Source organism: Mus caroli, unplaced genomic scaffold, assembly GCF_978045245.1.
Source record: "Mus caroli unplaced genomic scaffold, Mus_caroli_1 scaffold_3, whole genome shotgun sequence".
Taxonomy (NCBI): Eukaryota; Metazoa; Chordata; class Mammalia; order Rodentia; family Muridae; genus Mus; species Mus caroli.
In genome coordinates, this window is record NW_028227258.1 from 7,232,843 (window position 1) to 7,253,119 (window position 20,277).

Here is a 20,277-nt window from a genome sequence, read left to right on the forward strand (position 1 = left end):
AAAGCTACAGAGATAAAGAGGCTGGCACACACTGCCTCTCACACGGAAGGAAGAGAGGGCGGGACACAGGAGAGGCTGACACACACTGCCCCTCACACTGAAGGAAGAGGGCGGGACACAGGAGAGGCTGGCACACACTGCCCCTCACACTGAAGGAAGAGAGGGCGGGACACAGGAGAGGCTGACACACACTGCCTCTCACACTGAAGGAAGAGGGCAGGACACAGGAGAGGCTGGCACACACTGCCCCTCACACTGAAGGAAGAGGGCAGGACACAGGAGAGGCTGACACACACTGCCCCTCACACTGAAGGAAGAAGGCGGGACACAGGAGAGGCTGACACACACTGCCCCTCACACTGAAGGAAGAGGGCGGGACACAGGAGAGGCTGACATACACTGCCTCTCACACTGAAGGAAGAGGGCAGGACACAGGAGAGGCTGACACACACTGCCCCTCACACTGAAGGAAGAGGGCGGGACACAGGAGAGGCTGACACACACTGCCCCTCACACTGAAGGAAGAGGGCGGGACACAGGAGAGGCTGACACACACTGCCCCTCACACTGAAGGAAGAGGGCGGGACACAGGAGAGGCTGGCACACACTGCCCCTCACACTGAAGGAAGAGAGGGCGGGACACAGGAGAGGCTGACACACACTGCCCCTCACACTGAAGGAAGAGAGTGGGACACAGGAGAGGCTGGCACACACTGCCTCTCACACTGAAGGAAGAGGGCAGGACACAGGAGAGGCTGGCACACACTGCCCCTCACACTGAAGGAAGAGAGTGGGACACAGGAGAGGCTGGCACACACTGCCTCTCACACTGAAGGAAGAGGGCAGGACACAGGAGAGGCTGGCACACACTGCCCCTCACACTGAAGGAAGAGGGCGGGACACAGGAGAGGCTGACACACACTGCCCCTCACACTGAAGGAAGAAGGCGGGACACAGGAGAGGCTGACACACACTGCCCCTCACACTGAAGGAAGAGGGCGGGACACAGGAGAGGCTGGCACACACTGCCCCTCACACTGAAGGAAGAGAGGGCGGGACACAGGAGAGGCTGACACACACTGCCTCTCACACTGAAGGAAGAGGGCAGGACACAGGAGAGGCTGACACACACTGCCTCTCACACTGAAGGAAGAAGGCGGGACACAGGAGAGGCTGGCACACACTGCCCCTCACACTGAAGGAAGAGAGTGGGACACAGGAGAGGCTGACACACACTGCCTCTCACACTGAAGGAAGAGGGCGGGACACAGGAGAGGCTGGCACACACTGCCTCTCACACTGAAGGAAGAGAGGGCGGGACACAGGAGTATTAGACTGTAAGTATGTCGCTGTATGAGAGGGCAGGACACAGGAGTGTAGACTGTAAGTTGTTGTATGAGAGAGCAAATCAGAGGCATGTCAGACTGTAAGAATGTCACTGTATGAGAGGGCAGGACACAGGCATGTCAGACTGTAAGTATGTCACTGTATGAGAGGGCAGGACACAGGAGTGTCAGACTGTAAGTATGTCACTGTATGAGAGGGCAGGACACAGGAGTGTCAGACTGTAAGTATGTCACTGTATGAGAGGGCAGGACACAGGAGTGTCAGACTGTAAGTATGTCACTGTATGAGAGGGCAGGACACAGGAGTGTTAGACTGTAAGTATGTCACTGTATGAGAGGGCAGGACACAGGAGTGTCAGACTGTAAGTATGTTGCTGTATGCATTCTCTTCAACTCTACTGCTACTTTAGAGGGGCAAGGGAAAGCAGCATTTCATAGATAAAATACCTAAGTTTAAGGAAGACTAAAGAACGTGTCTGAAGATGGAATGCAAATGACTAGACTGAAATGTGTCAAGTCCGTTTCCACCACGGCCAGGGGTGGCTTGTAGCACCAGGGCAGGAGGTCTGGCAGTCACCAAGCAGCCTGCAGAACACCTGAGTGCCGGGTGAAAGGCTCTCTGTGATCTCAATGTCTACACGGGGCTTACTGACTATTATTGGTATTAATTATATCTTCTTCTTGCATCACCTAATGAGTGCATTCCTAGTGTTTATTTTATAAAGTGAATCCTTTAAAAGTCCAATCTACTTTCCCCCCATTAAGTTAAAGATAGTTCATTCTTAAGTAATAAGTCTTCAAACAAACGTCTTATGATTTTTGAACTATAATTTCTTATTTAAGTAACTAACAAACTAATGTATTAAAAGATGCTAAAGTATGGTGATTCTGAGGTATCCTATAGATTTAGCTTTCTTACACGTAAAATTATATATTATTAGGTTTCTTACGTCAAAAAACTCCACAGAGAGAAATTCCTCCCATTCTTTTCTGAACTGACAACTCAGTATCAAAAGTCTTTCTGTCTTCTGCCAGGTGGAGACAGCGACATCACAGTTTCTTCAAAGCTACAGCCTACCTGGACCTCTGGAATCTCGGAAAGGTCTGTTACACATGCACAAACATGAGATAATGCTGCCATCTCCTGGTGCAAAGAGCCCAGCTCCACCTAAAGGAGCCCTCCAGCCCCAAGGATTAGCTGGCACTGACAACAGCAGGACGGACTGATGAGTGAGAGGAGCACCTGACAAGGCTGTGACCTGCTTTCTCCAGGCAACATGGCCAAGCACCAGCGGCTGGGAAGCAGACTCTTGCTTTTTCTTTATAAGCACAGGCAAGTTTAATTCCTCCGAGGCCTGTGAGACAGGCAGAGAGCGGGCCAAGCTCAGGCTCCGCCCAACCCCACTCCAGGTTCTGCAGCTCAGCTCGTGAAGGCATGGGATTTGAATCCAGGAACCGACTCCGGGCAGCCGTTACACTGTAATGTTCCCCACATCATGCAGCCCAACTTTAACCCAGGCTTAACTGACTAGAAGGAAGCAGTGCCATAATTAACAGACACTCGGTGTGTGAGGGAACAGAGCTAAGGTCCGAGAGGAACCTCAGCCATCTGTGATGAAATCAGACATTCACCCTCTGAGCAGCCACAACAGACGGCCAGTCATATGTAAGCAGTCACACCGTCTTTTGATTGAACATGATTTCAAATTCTAAATTCTGACATTTATTGTTTTAAGAAAAACAAGTTTGCTGTGATATATTTTGCAATGTTAACAAACATTAAGTGGAGTCTGTCTCTCTGCGTGAGTGGTACTGGCCACTTCACTTGAGCATGCTGAGTAAGTCAGTCATGGGCTGCACTGCTCACACATCGCTGTCTCGGAGCCCAAATCCCTCATGTGTTTGGGCTCTCTGAAGGTGGCAAAAGAAACTACTAAAGCGCTTACAAGATGATCAGTGCATTTTGAAACTATAGTAAGAATTTTATGTTGACAAATTATAAGATGGATAACTTCCTTATTAGTTGTGCGCCTTTATAAATTGCTAATTTCTCAAGTTCTATTTTAACAGAATCTGAGATGAATAGCATGGCAAACTGTGGCAAACTGTCATAAGATAATAACCAGATGGCCAAGTAAGATGCCGAAGGTAACAGGACTATGGTTGTCACACCCACTCCAATAGAGTCTGCATGACAAGTCCAAAAGCTTAGCCACAGTCTTGAGGCAAAAAGTTTCATGGAAACTGATCTCTTGGAGGTCCTTGACATCTAGGAACACAGATGTGGCCCAGATTTGTCTTTGTGATAGTTGGTGGAGAGTTTTGTGTGGGTTTTTTGGGTTTTTTTTTGGGGGGGGGATGGTATTGCTTTATTATATAAGTGTGCCCAAGAAATAATGTAACAAATAGCCATGTTAGATTGAACATTGTTTTTTTGTTTGTTTGTTTGTTTTGTTTTGTTTTTTGTTTTTTGGGGGGGGGTTTGCCTCCACTGGTGTCCCAACATCTTAGTTAATCATTGAGCTGACTCTGGGCTTGGAATTTAGTAAGAATGTTGCTTATTTAGACGAAATGCCTCTAGTGTTGAAAGAGAGATAGTGAAAGAAATCAGGCATTGCAGTTTACTGGATAAGAGTTAGAAATCTCAGGGCAAGTAAACTTGGAATTCTCATTACAGTCATGTATGGCAGACTACATTACATAATAGAAGAAAGTTGGTGGGCTCCTCTGATAAATGGAGGTTCCCTATAGATACTTAGAATTATAGCTAAGTCACTCCCATATGCAGGAATTTACAATGGTCTAGGAAGAAGGTGGGCTGTGGTTTAAGGAGGAATTTGAGTATTGTATTATTTATAAAAAGGGTAGTAAAGACAGAACCCCCCTGGTACATGCTTTTACTAGGCCCAGAGGAATAACATAATTAAGTGCTTACTAAGGGACCCCTGGTGGTGAGTTATACAATAGCCTAGAACTGGCTAGGGTGTGAAGCCCTCACACTACTCTAAAAGTAGCTGACTTTAGATAGGGCTGGTTATCTCAGTTATAAACACTGCCTGGTTCCTGCCAGTTTTTATGTATGTATTTCCTCTGTTTTGTGTAAAGAGTCACTATACATCAGAGGACCTCAATGTATCTTGTCTGATGTATTGCCTAACTTCTATGTTTTCTTCTATAATAACTATATAAGTCTGATGCTCACTTTGAGAAATTACACTCAGATTCAGCACTCTCTTATGTTCGTGCCTGTTTGTCACTCGCTGACTCCTTGCCCACCTGAGTACCAGAACCCTGATTCTCCCCCAAGTTGAGGGACCCTAACTGGGTCTGCCCGCGGCATATGGTGATGCAAATATATTAACCACTCTGAAATACAACAGTATGCAGAAGTTGGGGACTGCAACACATCACTCACCCTGTGCCTCTGGCTTCCCAGGCTTCCCCACTTACGACAAGCAGTACTCAGGGGAATAGTGGAACCATAGACTTCACAATATTCAGGATGAATTTTAGCCAGTGCTCAGATGTCTCCATGAAATACATGCCCTAGCTCCTGATTTAATTCCTAGTAAACACACATTCTCTGGAATGCTTGTGGTGACTTACGTGCACTGCCGTCCTTCCATAAGCAGTGAAATCAAGCAGTCAGTACCCAGTCAAAGAGACACCTGCTGGAGTTTCTGATGGGGCTCTGTTCAGCACTACATTGGCAAAGACAATATGATCCCCCAAAAAGGGATTAGAAAAATAAACTGTAAACTAACACGCCGAAGGTAACTAATCAAATAACTGCTGGGTTATGTGCACAGATTATACAAATCAATGTCACTAGCCATCGTCCCCAAACTAATAGAGTCAAGCCAATCTCAATCAAAATCCCAGTGGGCTTTCTTTAGAAAACTAACAAGCTGACTTGGGCAAAATGAACTCCAACCTCACACCATACTCAACCATGGCCCGGCAGCATACTCAAAAATTAACTGAAAGTAGAGCAGCGGTTCAATCATAAAACCTGAAACCATAAACGTCTAGAAGCCTCTGAGACTTCAGGTTAAGCAAAGAATGACTTCCAGAGGACACTAAACATGGAGCAAGCCGACCAACCAGCAGTGAGCCTCTAAGATGGAAGGGAAACCAAAGGCTGAAGAAAACAATTTGGGATTCACGTATCTGAAGAAGAACTTGTATCCAGAACATATAATGACCTGCCTCATTTAATGAGAAAACAAATCAATGTTTTGAAAATGAGCAAAAGCCTTCAAAAGCTCCTTTACGAGTATGAATGGCCAGTGAGTAAGACTACAGGCAGCATCTTTAGTTACTGAACTGCACCTGAAAGCTGCCACGAGCTCTTACTCCCCAGAATGCCTAGGGACACTATGAGTGAGCGAGTGGGGATGAGGAGCAAGCATCTGGTACTCCAAAGGGACGGCCACTCGGGGAAACAGCTCACAAGGCTCTGAGCCTGCACTTCCACACTCAGATATTTACTCACATAAAAGAAATGTTAACGTTTGTGTGCAAATACTCATGGCATTTTATTTTAAATGATTCCCAAAATCTGCGATGGGGGGAAATGGCCTCCGTTAGTGAAGAGACAATTTGTAGGCTAAGCAGCCAAAGTCTACTTCTGAGGCATAAGGTGCTGCTGAGACATCAACACCAATGCACACGCACTACACGAGGGACAGAGGTCACACTCACAGAGCGCTCCAGCCCACGCTCCACGTACATGTTGGTCTACAGAAGGCAAACCCTGGACCCAGGAAACAGTCAGGGCATCAGAGCACACAGAGTCCTTAGCATGACAGACTGAAATGGTTGCTCAGTTGTATATATTTGTCAGAGTACTGAAATGCACATGAAAAGGCATTCTATTAAAGAAATTATCCTTTATTTAAAGATATTTTTATTCTTTGAAGGTTTCATACAATGTATCTTTTGTTGTTTTGTTTTGTTTGTTTTTGTTTTTTCAAGACAGGGTTTCTCTGTAGAGCTCTGGCTGTCCTGGAACCCACTCTGTAGACCAATGTGGCCTTAAACTCAGAAATCCGCCTGCCTCTGCCTCCTGAATGTTGGGACTGATGGAACGTGCCACCACTGCTCAACTTTAATGTATCTTTTTAACGAAAAACTATAGCTAGGGTCAACGTACATGAATTTCACTAATAAAATAATAGCACTAGAGGCAAAACACAATTAATTGTCGGGAGGAATTAACCGAGTCAAGGAGCCGTCTGTCCTCTTCTGTTCCCTGTGGCTCCATGAGGTCACCTCAGCATGCCCAAGTCCCAGGACACACATGAGAACTCTGCTTCCTAGAGCTGCTTCAGTTAGAGTTACATACAAACAATTTCACTCTATGTGACTAAGATACTAAGTGCTAAGTCACTGCACAAAAATATAAAACAGCCAATCCAAACCAATATACTGCATTGTGTCCATTGTGTGAGAATGTTTTTTAAAAAAATGTAACTAGTATTTTTAGTAACACTGTATTAATACTGCTGGTCTAAGATCTGAAACTATAACACTGAATCCACAACTACCTTCACAAAATGTGTTTTTGGGATATCTGCTTCTTGGTGGATAAACTGTGATTCATATCTGCATGTGAACAGCAACTGCACACATGAGATAATGCCTGTAAAAGTGCCTAGAGCAAGACAGAAATGAAATTCTCATGATAACTGAATGAAGGAGACAGCAATGCTTCTGAGAGCGATCTCACCATATTGCACAGAATATCTAACTCTTGGGTGCAGTCTTCCTAGATGAACCTTTAAACAGTTAGTGGAACACCAGTGCACAAAATTATAATAATATCACCAGGTAAATGACAAGATCCTAAATAAAATTTATTTGCAAGCACCAGAGGGCGCTCTAAGACAACAGACCTTGGTATGCAGCTGTAAAACTTAATTTTATTCTCAAATATAAACTGAGACAACTGTCAGCACTAAGAATTTTGCTTTCAAACAAATACATAAAGAAAACTGAAGCGTCAAAGTCGCATTCTTCCAGAGTGTATAGCAGCACTTACTCCAAGGTCACTACAGCCTCCTCATGATCCAGTTCAGTCTCGTCTGAGATAAGAGCTAAAATCTAACAACGCCCTTGTCTCTAAGAAACAGTAAATCCGTGTTCAGGTGGCTAAAGGGGAGCAAACGGCCTTTAAGGCTTGAAGTCAAGGGAACTTATAAAGCGAGTCTGATAGGAGATTAAGGCTAAACGTCCTGAATCCTAGTCCAGGTTACTGACGTCCTACAGCACAGGCTGGCAACTTTACAAACGTAATGTTAGAGCTGCTGGGTCGTCCCCTTTTCCTCTTCTATTTTTTAACTGTTTTTTTTTTTATTAGATATTTTCTTTATTTACCTTTCAAATGCTATCCCGGAAGTTCCATGTCACCCTTCCCCTGCCCTGCTCCCCTACCCACCCACTCCCACTTCTTGTCCCTGGCATTCCCCCTTACTGAGGCATATAAAGTTTGCACGACCAATGGGCCTCTCTTCCCAGTGATGGCCGACTAGGCCATCTTCTGCTTCATATGCAGCTAGAGACACGAGCTCCGGGGGTACTGGTTAGTTCATATTGTTGTTCCACCTATAGGGTTGCAGACTCCTTCAGCTCCTTGGGTGCTTTCTCTAGCTCCCCCATTGGGGGCCCTGTGATCCATCCAATAGCTGACTGTGAGCATCCACTTCTGTGTTTGCCAGGCACTGGCATAGCCTCACACGAGACAGCTATATCAGGGTCCTTTCAGCGAAATCTTACTGGCATATGCAATAGTGTCTGGGTTTGGTGGCTCATTATGGGATGGATCCCCAGGTGGGGTAGACTCTAGATGGTGTTTTACTGTTTTATATATTCACTTTACATCCTGCTCATTAAACCCCTCTTAGTCACCCCCTCCCACAATCCTCCCCAGCTCCTTCCCTTCTCCTCTGAGTGGGTGGGGGCCTCCCTGGGTCACATCAAGTCTCTGTGAGGCTAGGCACATCATCTCCCACTGAGGCCAGACAAGGCAGCCCAGCTAGAGAACATATCCCACACACGGGCAACAGCTTGAGACATAAAGCTATTGTTTTAAAAATGAAATGAAATTCTTATTTCTATTGCTCTTATCTGCTGCCTTCATAGTTTTATAGGCCGACAGCCATAGGAAATTGGAAAAGAAGAGAAAAGAAAGGAAAGGAAAAGAAAAGAAAAGAACAAATAAAATAAGGCTTTGAATTGTAAAACAGGAAATGAGATCCTGCCGCCGAAGCCTTCACAGGGAAATTCTTCCTGGCATTTTAATTTACTTCTCTTAATTCAGTACTGCAACTATATATCCATCCCATCATGCATGCTGTCTGGAGTTTGAGCTGCCCAGGTTTCAGGCAGTGCTAGAGGCACATGCTAGAAATGCACTGCTATAGCTCCCACAGACGTACCTGGTAACTGAACCACTATTTAATCTCAATGAGGCTTGTTTTTTTTTCCCTTTCAAAAGTAATTACTAAAACAAACAAACAAACAAACAAACCCTGAGCATCATAAATATTTCAAACCCCCAACTTCCGTCAATTTCCCTCAGTCTCTCTCACAAATGCACATGCATACCACAGCCCTACACAGTGACCTCGCCTCTCCTGCCAGCTCTAACCAATTACCAAGTCCCAACAGCAAAACAGGGTTGAATGGCAGACTGTTGTGGAGAGCTCAAGACTCCTTAGTACATCAAAATCCAATCGTGACCGCAGTCCCAGCCACATTTACAGCTTCTGTCCATGAACTGAAAAGCGTGTGGCGTGTGAAGACGGTGAAGAAGCACAACTACTTACAAACACCATCCTCAGCCCTTAGAACCTGCTCTAAAAACTCTATCCAAATTGTAACTACGGTGATACCTGCTGTCCACGACTTGTGAATCCCACTGCAAACTGATCTTCTCTGTTGTGATTTCCACCTTGCGCACACTTCCGAAGAAGTCGGTGATCAGGACACTTTTCGGATCTCGCTGGAAAAGGTCAGTGCGGTGTCCAGGGGTCGACACACAGAGACTTTTGGGACACACTTGAAACTGAAAATAGCAACAACAACAGTATAATAGTGACAAGCACACATACACGCAGCTCTTAAACCCAGTAAAACAATGCATTAGACTAGAGCGAATTTTAAAGTCTGCTAACCTAAAGTTAAGGTCCTGGTGCTAGAGACTAGCATTTCGGTCCTACTGCAGTACCTGACATTCTAAGGAAGCCGCAGACGTGAGAAGTGTAAGGAACCTGGCCAGACTCATCTAAGGTTTGACTCTAACTTGACAGTCAAGTAAACTGCGCCACAGTAGTCCAATATGTAAAAAAGCCCAGTGGGACTCCAGGAAGGTCAATGTGACCCACAGCACACCTCTTGCGGACTCTGTGAAACTATGTGCCTCACTATATGCCAACTGACTTAGTTTAACCACTTTAACCACAGTGAAAATGAACCAAAGTCACAGATGTCACAGTAAAGTCTGTGTTACTTTTCCTGTGACATTGGACACTAGTGAATTCCAAGGACAGAATATTCTCACTCACTGTGAAAAGCAGGAGTGTTTACTTAAAGTTCACATGGTCCCTGCCTAAAGAGGACCTGAGGTGCAGACTCTGTAAAACAGGGAACAACTGTCACCAATGGCACAGTGCACCTGTGGTGACCAGCTCTTCTTACTTTGCTCCTATAGAGCCCAACACAGTCCTGTGACTACAATCCCTTGGGCAAACTTTACTCTGCTTCTCTAGCCAATAGAAGGCAAGTATGATTACAACTTAGAAGCATATCAAATCGCTTTACCTATAAATAATTATTGATCAGTCTTTTTGTTTCTTTTCGGAGGGAAGGGTTGTACTTTAAACAGGATCTCTCTACATAGCCCTCCGTAGACCAAGGTGATCTCAAATTCACAGAGATTCACCTGCCTCCGTCTCATTAGTCTTGGGATTAAGGGTGTATGCCACCATGCCTGGCACTTATAGATTATTCTTATTGAAAGATATTAAAATAATCATCACTGAATTTTCAAATGTAAGCAAGAAACCAAGATATTAACTAGGTATGTGGGTGGATGGCTGGATAAATAGATTAGATGATAGATACATGGTAGATGATTGATAGATTATATGTATATAATATATACTGTAATCAATTACTTCTCATGGAATTTCAATGGGAAAAGTATTTTTAAATTCATTAGACATCAAGGAGCAATACATATTTTATACTTTTGAGGTGGCATGCCATGCATTCCAAACACTGAGAATCAACTTGTAAAATAAAGCTCTGTAACCCCAGTGATGCATTTTATTTAGGCTCAGGGTAAATGTGTGTCACATTCCTATGTGAGATAAATGGCCACAGGGCTGCTGTGCTTAGGAGAGCACTCTTAGCATCCCTCTCCAGTTCTGTGACAGCAGAAGGTCTGGGGGGAAAGCATGGTTTCAAAAGGGAGAAAAATAAGATAGTGCCTTTTTCTATTTAAAAAATGAAATTAGCATTATAAAAGTTTAATATTAAGTCCCTATCAGGAGTTAACAGGCAGCACAGTACATAGTCTTCACATTGGTGTTAGCGAGTGATCCTACCACACTTGGCAGCCAACAGCAGTAGCTCTCAGAATTTGGCAGGACTCCTTCAATACTGAAAAGCCACTCAAAACTGTTCTGCTCAAGTAGATCCCAGTGCAGAGCTGCTGAGGTGAAGGGTGAGGACAGAGCCATCTGCCTGGTCACTCGGTTTCTAACATCCAGGAAAGCACACACAGTGTCTGCCCCATGTGTCAGGCACAGCCAGTGACTGCACAGACCCAACACGGAAAGGCCACGCTGTGCAAGCAATACACTGGCACTGGGAGGGTAGAGCAGGACCACTGCACCAATGTGTGCGGGTGAATAACCCAGGTAAGCAGACGCAAGGAGTCCTGTGACCACATAACCACCGGCTGTGGCTTCTCGCTGTGCCAACTTAACAGCAACCTCAAGCTGCTGGGACTGGAATGGTACAATCAACACGGGAAAGACCCGAAATTTCAATTAAATTCAAGTTATACCAAGAAATTATAGGCCACAGAAACTATGTAAGGTTAAGATTCTCTCTTCCAAGAGCTTCACCTTAGATGGCAAAGACTTCACTCAATGCCTGTGATCAACAAAAGACAGACTGTGTGAAATGATACAAAGGAGAAATTATGTTCTATGGAAGCTCTGAAAAGATAAAATACATCCCAAGAAAAATCTCGGGTAGCTTTCCTAGAAGAGTATCGCCTGATTTAACCCACTCAGAATGGGCAGAACTTCAAAACATGGAGCGATCACTTTAAAAATATACCTAGTAGACAAGAGAATAAGCATATGAGATGACAGCCAAGTACCTCAGAACAGAAGGTGACTGGGCTGAAGCTGTGGCCATGTGTGGTAAAGGACGCACTGGAAGACAAGATGGCCCAGCGGGTACAGGCACATGCCACCAACCCAACAAGCTGAGTTGAGTTCTAGCCCCCAAATTCACACGGCAGAAGTACATAACCTGCTAACTTCTGTGGGTTGTCCTCTGGCCTCTGCACACACACACATACACACACACACACACACACACATACACACACACACACAGATAAGCACGATTTTGAAGTTTTTTTTCAAAGAAGATATTAATAAAAAGGTGAATTCAAAACAATTTAAAAGCCACACCATGATGCTAAGACAGCACCCATGGGATCCTGGAAAGAGCAGACCTCACACAGCCCATTACAGCCAGCACCCACGTGCTGTAATCAAACCAACAGATACTTACAAGGTCGTTCATGTTAGTTTGGCTAGCTGGATTAATTTCTTCCAAAAATTCCAAGACATAAAACGTGTACCTATCCATAAGATGAACTCCAATCGCAGGGTCAGGCTGGTGCTGGGAACATGGGAGAGTCAGTGTCAATCGGATCACCTTAAGATACAGTGTAATACACAAGTGTCCTGCTTTCAATGTCTAAGATCAGCACACATGTTCATAAAACATGTCATATCAGGGGGTTGAGAATCAAGGGAGAACACACGTACCGACAACGAATCCTCTCCCACCTGGCTACTAGCCAAGGCCATGATGTTAGGAGAGTAGAACCGCTCGTACATGGATGCGCCCTGGCAAGTGTCAATAATGAACAGCAGCTCATTGTAGCTGAAAGAGAAAGGACAGAGGCTCGGAGGTGGATCGTGCTGGCAGTGTACTTTAACATTTCTCCAATAATTCAAAATCTAACTCTTAGCTACCTCATTAGCTAAAAGTTGAAAGAAAAATCCTACACATGACAACATTCAAAAAGGGAGCAGTGGACACATCCCGAGGCAGCGGCCACCTCCCGAGGGGGCTGTCGCCATTTGTTTCCTTCCACTCTCTGTCACCTGATTCAGAACTCAAACAGACAGCCAGGAAGCACCTGGCACACAGGTTTTCTTGGAAATTTCACACATACATGCAGAGCTGTAACTGGTGAGCATGAATGTTTGTACATATCCTGTTAATGTGCATATTACACACATAAGCATGTACCATACTCAAGCAATGTAGGGAAGCAAGAAGCTGGCTACACTTTGCCTATGCTCTGAAACTCTGCGTGACTCTGAATTCAAACATAATGAACTAATTTAGTGTCACACAGTTATAACTTCAGCTACTCAGGAAGCTGAAGCAGGGATATCCTGAGTTTAAGGTCAGCCTGCATTACACTGTGACTCTCTCTTTCAAACACACTGGGAAGTGAGGGTTACAGCTACGTGAAACTAGACATGATCGTGACATAACATTAGATCTTAAAAGTCAATCCAAAGCCAATGGGAGGGCTCTTGAGTGCCCATAACCACCTGGCTATGGATGGGATGGAACCAACTCCACAAGCTCTTCTCTGACGTCCACATGCACAATATGCTGTGTGTGCGTGCACGAGCACACACACAAGTGTGCACACACATATGCATGCAAGTACACACATGCACTAAATACATGGAAAAGCTCCAAGTAATCACTCATGCTACACAGTAACTGAGTTTTTCTTTCACAAATCTCTATTCAGTGAAATAACAAATATAAAATTCAGATGGCAGGAGAAATGATTAGGACAAGTTAAAAATCATATAAAATAACTAAACATCTCCCACAAGAAATTTTGATATTAGTTTATCTTGGAAAAAGAGGTCATTTGTTTAGGGCTGGGTGTGTTGCTCAGGGTAGAGCAACTGCCCAGTGTGCATCAACCCTGGTTCAGCCCTGACACTGCAGGAGAAAAAAAGGGTGAAGTTAGAAAATAAAGTGAAGAGTTACTTGGTAATTACCGTCTCTTCTGCCACATCTGTTCAAACGCATCTGCAAGTTCTATGTTGGTGATTTCTTCAGAATCTTGGAATTTCAAGAAACCATTTCCTCCATGACCTTACAGAAAGCCAAAAAGACAACACAGACACATTCCATAATATATATATAAACACACACAGTACAAACACTTACATATTCCTTAATGCACACAGAACCTCATACATTATAAAAACTTACATATTCCCTAAAGGACACAGAACCATACACAGTAAAAACACTGACATATTCCCTAATGTGCACAGAACCATATATAGTATAAACGCTGACATATTCCCTAATGCACACAGAACCATACACAATACACTGATAAATTCCCTAATGCAACAGAACCAAATAAAGTACAAACCCTAACATATTCCCGAATGCACACAGAACCATATACAGTACACTGACATATTCTCTAATGCACACAGAACCATATACAGTACAAACACTGACACATTCCCTAATGCACACAGAACCATATACAGAAAAAACGCTGACATATTCCCTAATGCACACAGAACCATGTACAATACACTGACATATTCCCTAAAGCACACAGAACCATATACAGTACAAACACTGACATATTCCCTAATGCACACAGAACAATATACAGTACAAATACTGACATATTCCCTAATGCACACAGAACCATATAAAGAAAAAACGCTGACACATTCCCGAATGCACACAGAACGATATACAGTACACTGACATATTCCCTAATACACACAGAACCATATACAGTACAAACGCTGACATATTCCATAATGCACACAGAACATATACAGTACAAACACTGACATATTTCCTAATGCACGCAGAACCATATACAGTACATACACTGACATATTCCCTAATGCACGCAGAACCATAAACAGTACAAACACTGACATATTCCCGAATGTGCTCATAACCATATATAGTATAAAGGCTGACATATTCCCTTATGCGCACAGAACCATATACAGTACAAACACTGACAGGATGCCTAATGCACACAGAACCATAGAGAGTACAAACAATGAGATATTCCCTAATGCAGACAGAACCATATAGAGTACAAACACTGACATATTCCCTAATTCCCACCGAATCATATACAGTACAAACACTGACATATTCAATAATGTGCTCAGAACCATATACAGTACAAACACTGACATATTCCCTAAGCGCACAGAACCATATACAGTACCAACACTGAAATATTCCCTAATGCACACAAAACCATATACAGTACAAACACTGACATATTCCCTAATTCGCACAGAATCATATACAGTACAAACACTGACATATTCAGTAATGCACACAGAACCATATACAGTACAAACACTGACATATTCCCTAATGGGCACAGAACCATATACAGTAAAAACACTGAAATATTCCCTAATTCGCACAGAACCATATACAGTACAAGTACTGACATTTTCCCTAATGCACACAGAACCATATACATTACAAACACTGACAAATTCCGTAATTCACATAGAACCATATACAGAACAAACACTGACATATTCCCTAATGCACACAGAACCATATACAGTAAAAACGCTGACATATTCCTTAATGCGCACAGAACCATATACAGTACAAAAGCTGACATATTCCCTAATGCGCACAGAACCATATACAGTACAAACACTGACATATTCCCTTATGCACGCAGAACCATATACAGTACAAACACTGACATATTCCCTAATGTGCACAGAACCATATACAGTACAAACACTGACAAGACCCCTAATGCACACAGAACCATATAGAGTACAAACACTGACATATTCCCTAATGCACACAGAACCATACAGAGTACAAACACTGATATACTCCCTAATGCACGCAGAACCATATACAGTACAAACACTGACATATTCCCTAATGCGCACAGAACCATACACAGTACAAACACTGACAAGACCCCTAATGCACACAGAACCATATTCAGTACAAACACTGACATATTCCCTAATGCGCACAGAACCATATACAGTAAAAACGCTGACATATTCCTTAATGCGCACAGAACCATATACAGTACAAAAGCTGACATATTCCCTAATGCGCACAGAACCATATACAGTACAAACACTGACATATTCCCTTATGCACGCAGAACCATATACAGTACAAACACTGACATATTCCCTAATGTGCACAGAACCATATACAGTACAAACACTGACAAGACCCCTAATGCACACAGAACCATATAGAGTACAAACACTGACATATTCCCTAATGCACACAGAACCATACAGAGTACAAACACTGATATATTCCCTAATGCACGCAGAACCATATACAGTACAAACACTGACATATTCCCTAATGCGCACAGAACCATATACAGTACAAACACTGACAAGACCCCTAATGCACACAGAACCATATACTGTACAAACACTGACATATTCCCTAATGCATATATAAACACACACAGTACAAACACTGACATATTCCCTAATGCACACAGAACCATATACAGTACAAACGCTGACATATTCCCTAATGTGCACAGAACCATATAAAGTACAAACACTGACATATTCCCTAATGCACACAGAACCATATACAGGACAAACTGACATATTCCCTAATGCATATATAAACACACACAGTACAAACGCTGACATATTCCCTAATGCACACAGAACCATATACATTACAAACGCTGACATATTCCCTAATGCATATATAAACACACACATTACAAACACTGACATATTCCCTAATGCATATATAAACACACACAGCACAACCACTGACATATTCCCTAATGCGCACAGAACCATATACAGTACAAACGCTGACATATTCCCTAATGCACACAGAACCATATACAGTACAAACGCTGACATATTCCCTAATGCATATATAAATACACACAGTACAAACACTGACATATTCCCTAATGCACACAGAACACTATAGAGTATAAACACTGACTAATTCCCTAATGCACACAGAACCAAATACAGTACAAACGCTGACATATTCCCTAATGCACACAGAACCATATACAGTACAAACACTGACATATTCCCTAATGCACACAGAACCATATATAGTACAAACATTGACATATTCCCTAATGTACACAGAATCATATACAGTACAAACATTGATATATTCCCTAATGCATATATAAACACACACAGCACAACCACTGGCATATTCCCTAATGCACACAGAACCATATACAGTACAAACGCTGACATATTCCCTAATGTGCACAGAACCATATAAAGTACAAACACTGACATATTCCCTAATACGCACAGAACCATACACAGTACAGACACTGATATATTTTCTAATGCATATATAAACACACACAGTACAAACACTGACATATTCCCTAATGCACACAGAACCATATACAGTACAAACGCTGACATATTCCCTAATGCATGTATAAACACACACAGTACAAACACTGACATATTCCCTAATGCACACAGAACCATATACAGTACAAAGACTGACATATTCCTAAAGCACACAGAACCAAATACAGTACAAATGCTGACCTATTCCCTAATGCACACAGAACTATATACAGTACCAACACTGACATATTCCCTAATGCACACTGAACCATAAACAGTACAAAAGCTGACATATTCCCTAATGCACACAGAACCGTATACAGTACAAATGCTGATATATTCCCTAATGCATATATAAACACACACAGTACAAACGCTGACATATTCCCTAATGCACACTGAACCATAAACAGTACAAACACATCCAGATATATACACTTAGATTATTTCCTGTGATGCTTTAATAATACATCCTTACCTTAAATATGGGCTTGAAAGCAAATTTAATTTTCCATACCAACTTAAAACAGAATGCACAAGAACAGTATACTTGATTTTTTTTAAGAGTTTTTCTATCACTTGGTGAGAAAGCAGCTAAAGCACTGAGTAGTCCCTGGTGTGCGCTCACTCCATGTGTACTCTGCTAGTATAAATATTATGAAGTGTGGCTCTCACTAACAACTGGTGGTTTATCCCTGACTATTGAATACAGTCCATTAGCTGGCCAGGGGTTGGTGATATGAACCAGCCAGTGTGTGTGGATGGGAACCCTTGCTGTGCCACGTGCAGGCTCTGTTACTTTAGTAAATAACTTAATCTCTGCCCCATTCTGCTCAGCCACACAGTGAGGGCACTGGTGGCTCCCACAGCCCACGTGCAAACTTGAAAAGCAGCTGCCTCTGAACAGTGAAGGAGGGAAGCTGATTATAGTGGCACGAGTGGCTAGTGATTAAGCCTTTGTGGGGAAAAGGGTATTTCTCCTTCCCATGAGACACCCTGCAGCCAGGCACACAAGTCAGTCAAAACACTCTAGATGCCAGCCAGCTCCCACTTAACACCAGGCCAAGTGCTGTGCATATGGTAAGACTTGCATGACCATACATGGCAGCTCTGGATATCAGCACTAAATTCACCAGGCTGCCTAAGGATGAAACTCATTGGCAGAGGCAATAATTTAAGACAGCTCACAGTATACAGAAAGCCTCAAAAGTATTGGCGCTTATTTTTACTATCATGATTATCATCTATTCCACTGTGTTGCAGGCTCTCTAACACAGACTCTATATTAGAACTGCTGGAATTTCCTTCATGTCTGGAGTTATTTTCAAAGAATGGCAACAAACCAAGAAAAAAATGTAAAATATGTAAATCCTATATTTTAGTACATTAACTGAAACTAACCTAGAAATTATGACATCCAGAAAATATGTTCACCATACAGCTTCACAGACCCCACCCCAGACCAAAACAAAGAAATGTAGGCTAAGTCTCAGCATTTACTCAAGGACTTACTGAGTAAAGCCTTCAAAAGTAGAATTTGGGAGTGTGGGGCAGAGAAGGGCAGATCTGCAGTTCTATTATGTGCTGAGTAGGACGACCCAAGGGGAACAACGGCTTGTTTTCCCTAGACCATGAGTGGAAGATGTGCATGAACACATGTGTACAGGCTGTTTACATGTATGAACACATGTGCATAAGCTGTCACTCAGGAAAGGTGACAAAAGATCGTGAAGACAAGTAAACACAGATGACACACACACACTGCCCTCATCCAAATCGGGGCCAGGAGGGCTGCAGACGGAGGCACAGCTGTTCCAGTCGATATCTTACGGCTAGGACCAGTCTAAACGTGAAATTAATTTGTGTTTCTTATGCACAGTCTGAAGGAACCTTTGCCCCTTTTCAGTGCCTGCATTTGGACCACCACCTGTCGCATGAAGTCAGACATTTGTACAGGTTGGCAACAATTGTAGATTCTGGAATAAGGATCCTCAACCTATGTCCCTTTTACATGTCATTTCAGGTATACACACACACACACACGCGAGTGTACACACACGCACACTCACACACACATGACTTTAACCAAAGGTCACTCTGTTACTTTAGCATCTGTTTACTGGGTTCCATTTGATCATGTTTCAATATAATCTACTAGAACTCTTTGAACTCTGAAATACCTGTCATATAAATGAGGATATTGCTTCTGTCGTCGGAAAGAAGACGCTTTGAGCGAGGGGTACTGGGTGGAACCCTCCCGGTCAATACCCTTAAAAAGTTCTCCACGGTTACCTAGAAGAATTAATTTTTTTTTTAAAAAAGAGTAATCAGATGAAATCAAACCTTAAGATATTCAAAAGTCTTCCTATCTATATATTACTCAGCATAATTTGAAAATAAAACAGAAAGCAAATTATAGTGCAAGTAAAAACTAGATTACTAAAGCTAAGCATACACTCCCGAATGCCTCAGCCTGCAGCAGGGTGTGTGCCTGTGACCCAGCATGGGGTGGGGATGGGGGGAGACTGAGGCAAGAGAAGGGAACCCCAAGGCCAGACTGGGCTATACAGCAAGACATAATGGGAAGAAACGCCTTAGGACTAAACACTAACAAGGAAAAGCTATGTTGGAGCAAAATAATTTAATTCTCAATTTAGAATTTTAAATACTATGTATTAAAAACTGATCTCAAAGTTTCCTAACTTATTTATACAAGTAATTCTTTGGGAGGACACAAAATACAAACACTTATAAATAACTAGTTACATCATACAGCTGATTTGTGCCACTACTCAGTCAATGACAGGTTAGTCACACAAGAGGACATGGCATGCCACTACCAACACCAACACCACCTGCCAAATATGTATCTTTAAATTTGGATGAATTATGTCACTTAGACTTCTATCATATTATCTTCAACTTATAAAACACATTTTACACAGATCGTCCCAATTTGAAATTTCTAGGCATCTGGGATTCTTCAAAGGCATGTTTAACATTGTAGGGAAAAAATACTAATTTAAAGTTAATAGTTGAGTCATATATCATCCATAATTTAAAATTTAATTAAAAAGCAGAAAATCCATTCAGCTTTTCCAATGGCTTGTTTTCCCTAGACCATGAGTGGAAGATGTGCATGTACACATGTGTACAGGCTGTTTACATGTATGAACACATGTGCATAAGCTGTTTACATGTATGAACACATGTGC

At 42.8% G+C, this 20,277-nt stretch overlaps 1 protein-coding gene across 2 annotated transcripts in view; it reads right to left on the minus strand.

Moving 5' to 3' along the window:
• The window catches only part of Pigk (phosphatidylinositol glycan anchor biosynthesis class K), an 80,959-nt gene that overhangs the window by 35,407 nt on the left and 25,275 nt on the right, over positions 1–20,277 (minus strand). For both annotated transcript variants that reach the window (XM_021158609.3, XM_029475289.2), the window contains 5 exons: positions 19,243–19,354; positions 13,694–13,790; positions 12,425–12,542; positions 12,165–12,275; positions 9,242–9,414 (listed from right to left, as the gene is read on the minus strand). In XM_021158609.3, coding sequence (XP_021014268.1) covers positions 9,242–9,414; positions 12,165–12,275; positions 12,425–12,542; positions 13,694–13,790; positions 19,243–19,354 — 611 coding nt within the window. The remainder of the gene's footprint in view (positions 1–9,241; positions 9,415–12,164; positions 12,276–12,424; positions 12,543–13,693; positions 13,791–19,242; positions 19,355–20,277) is intronic.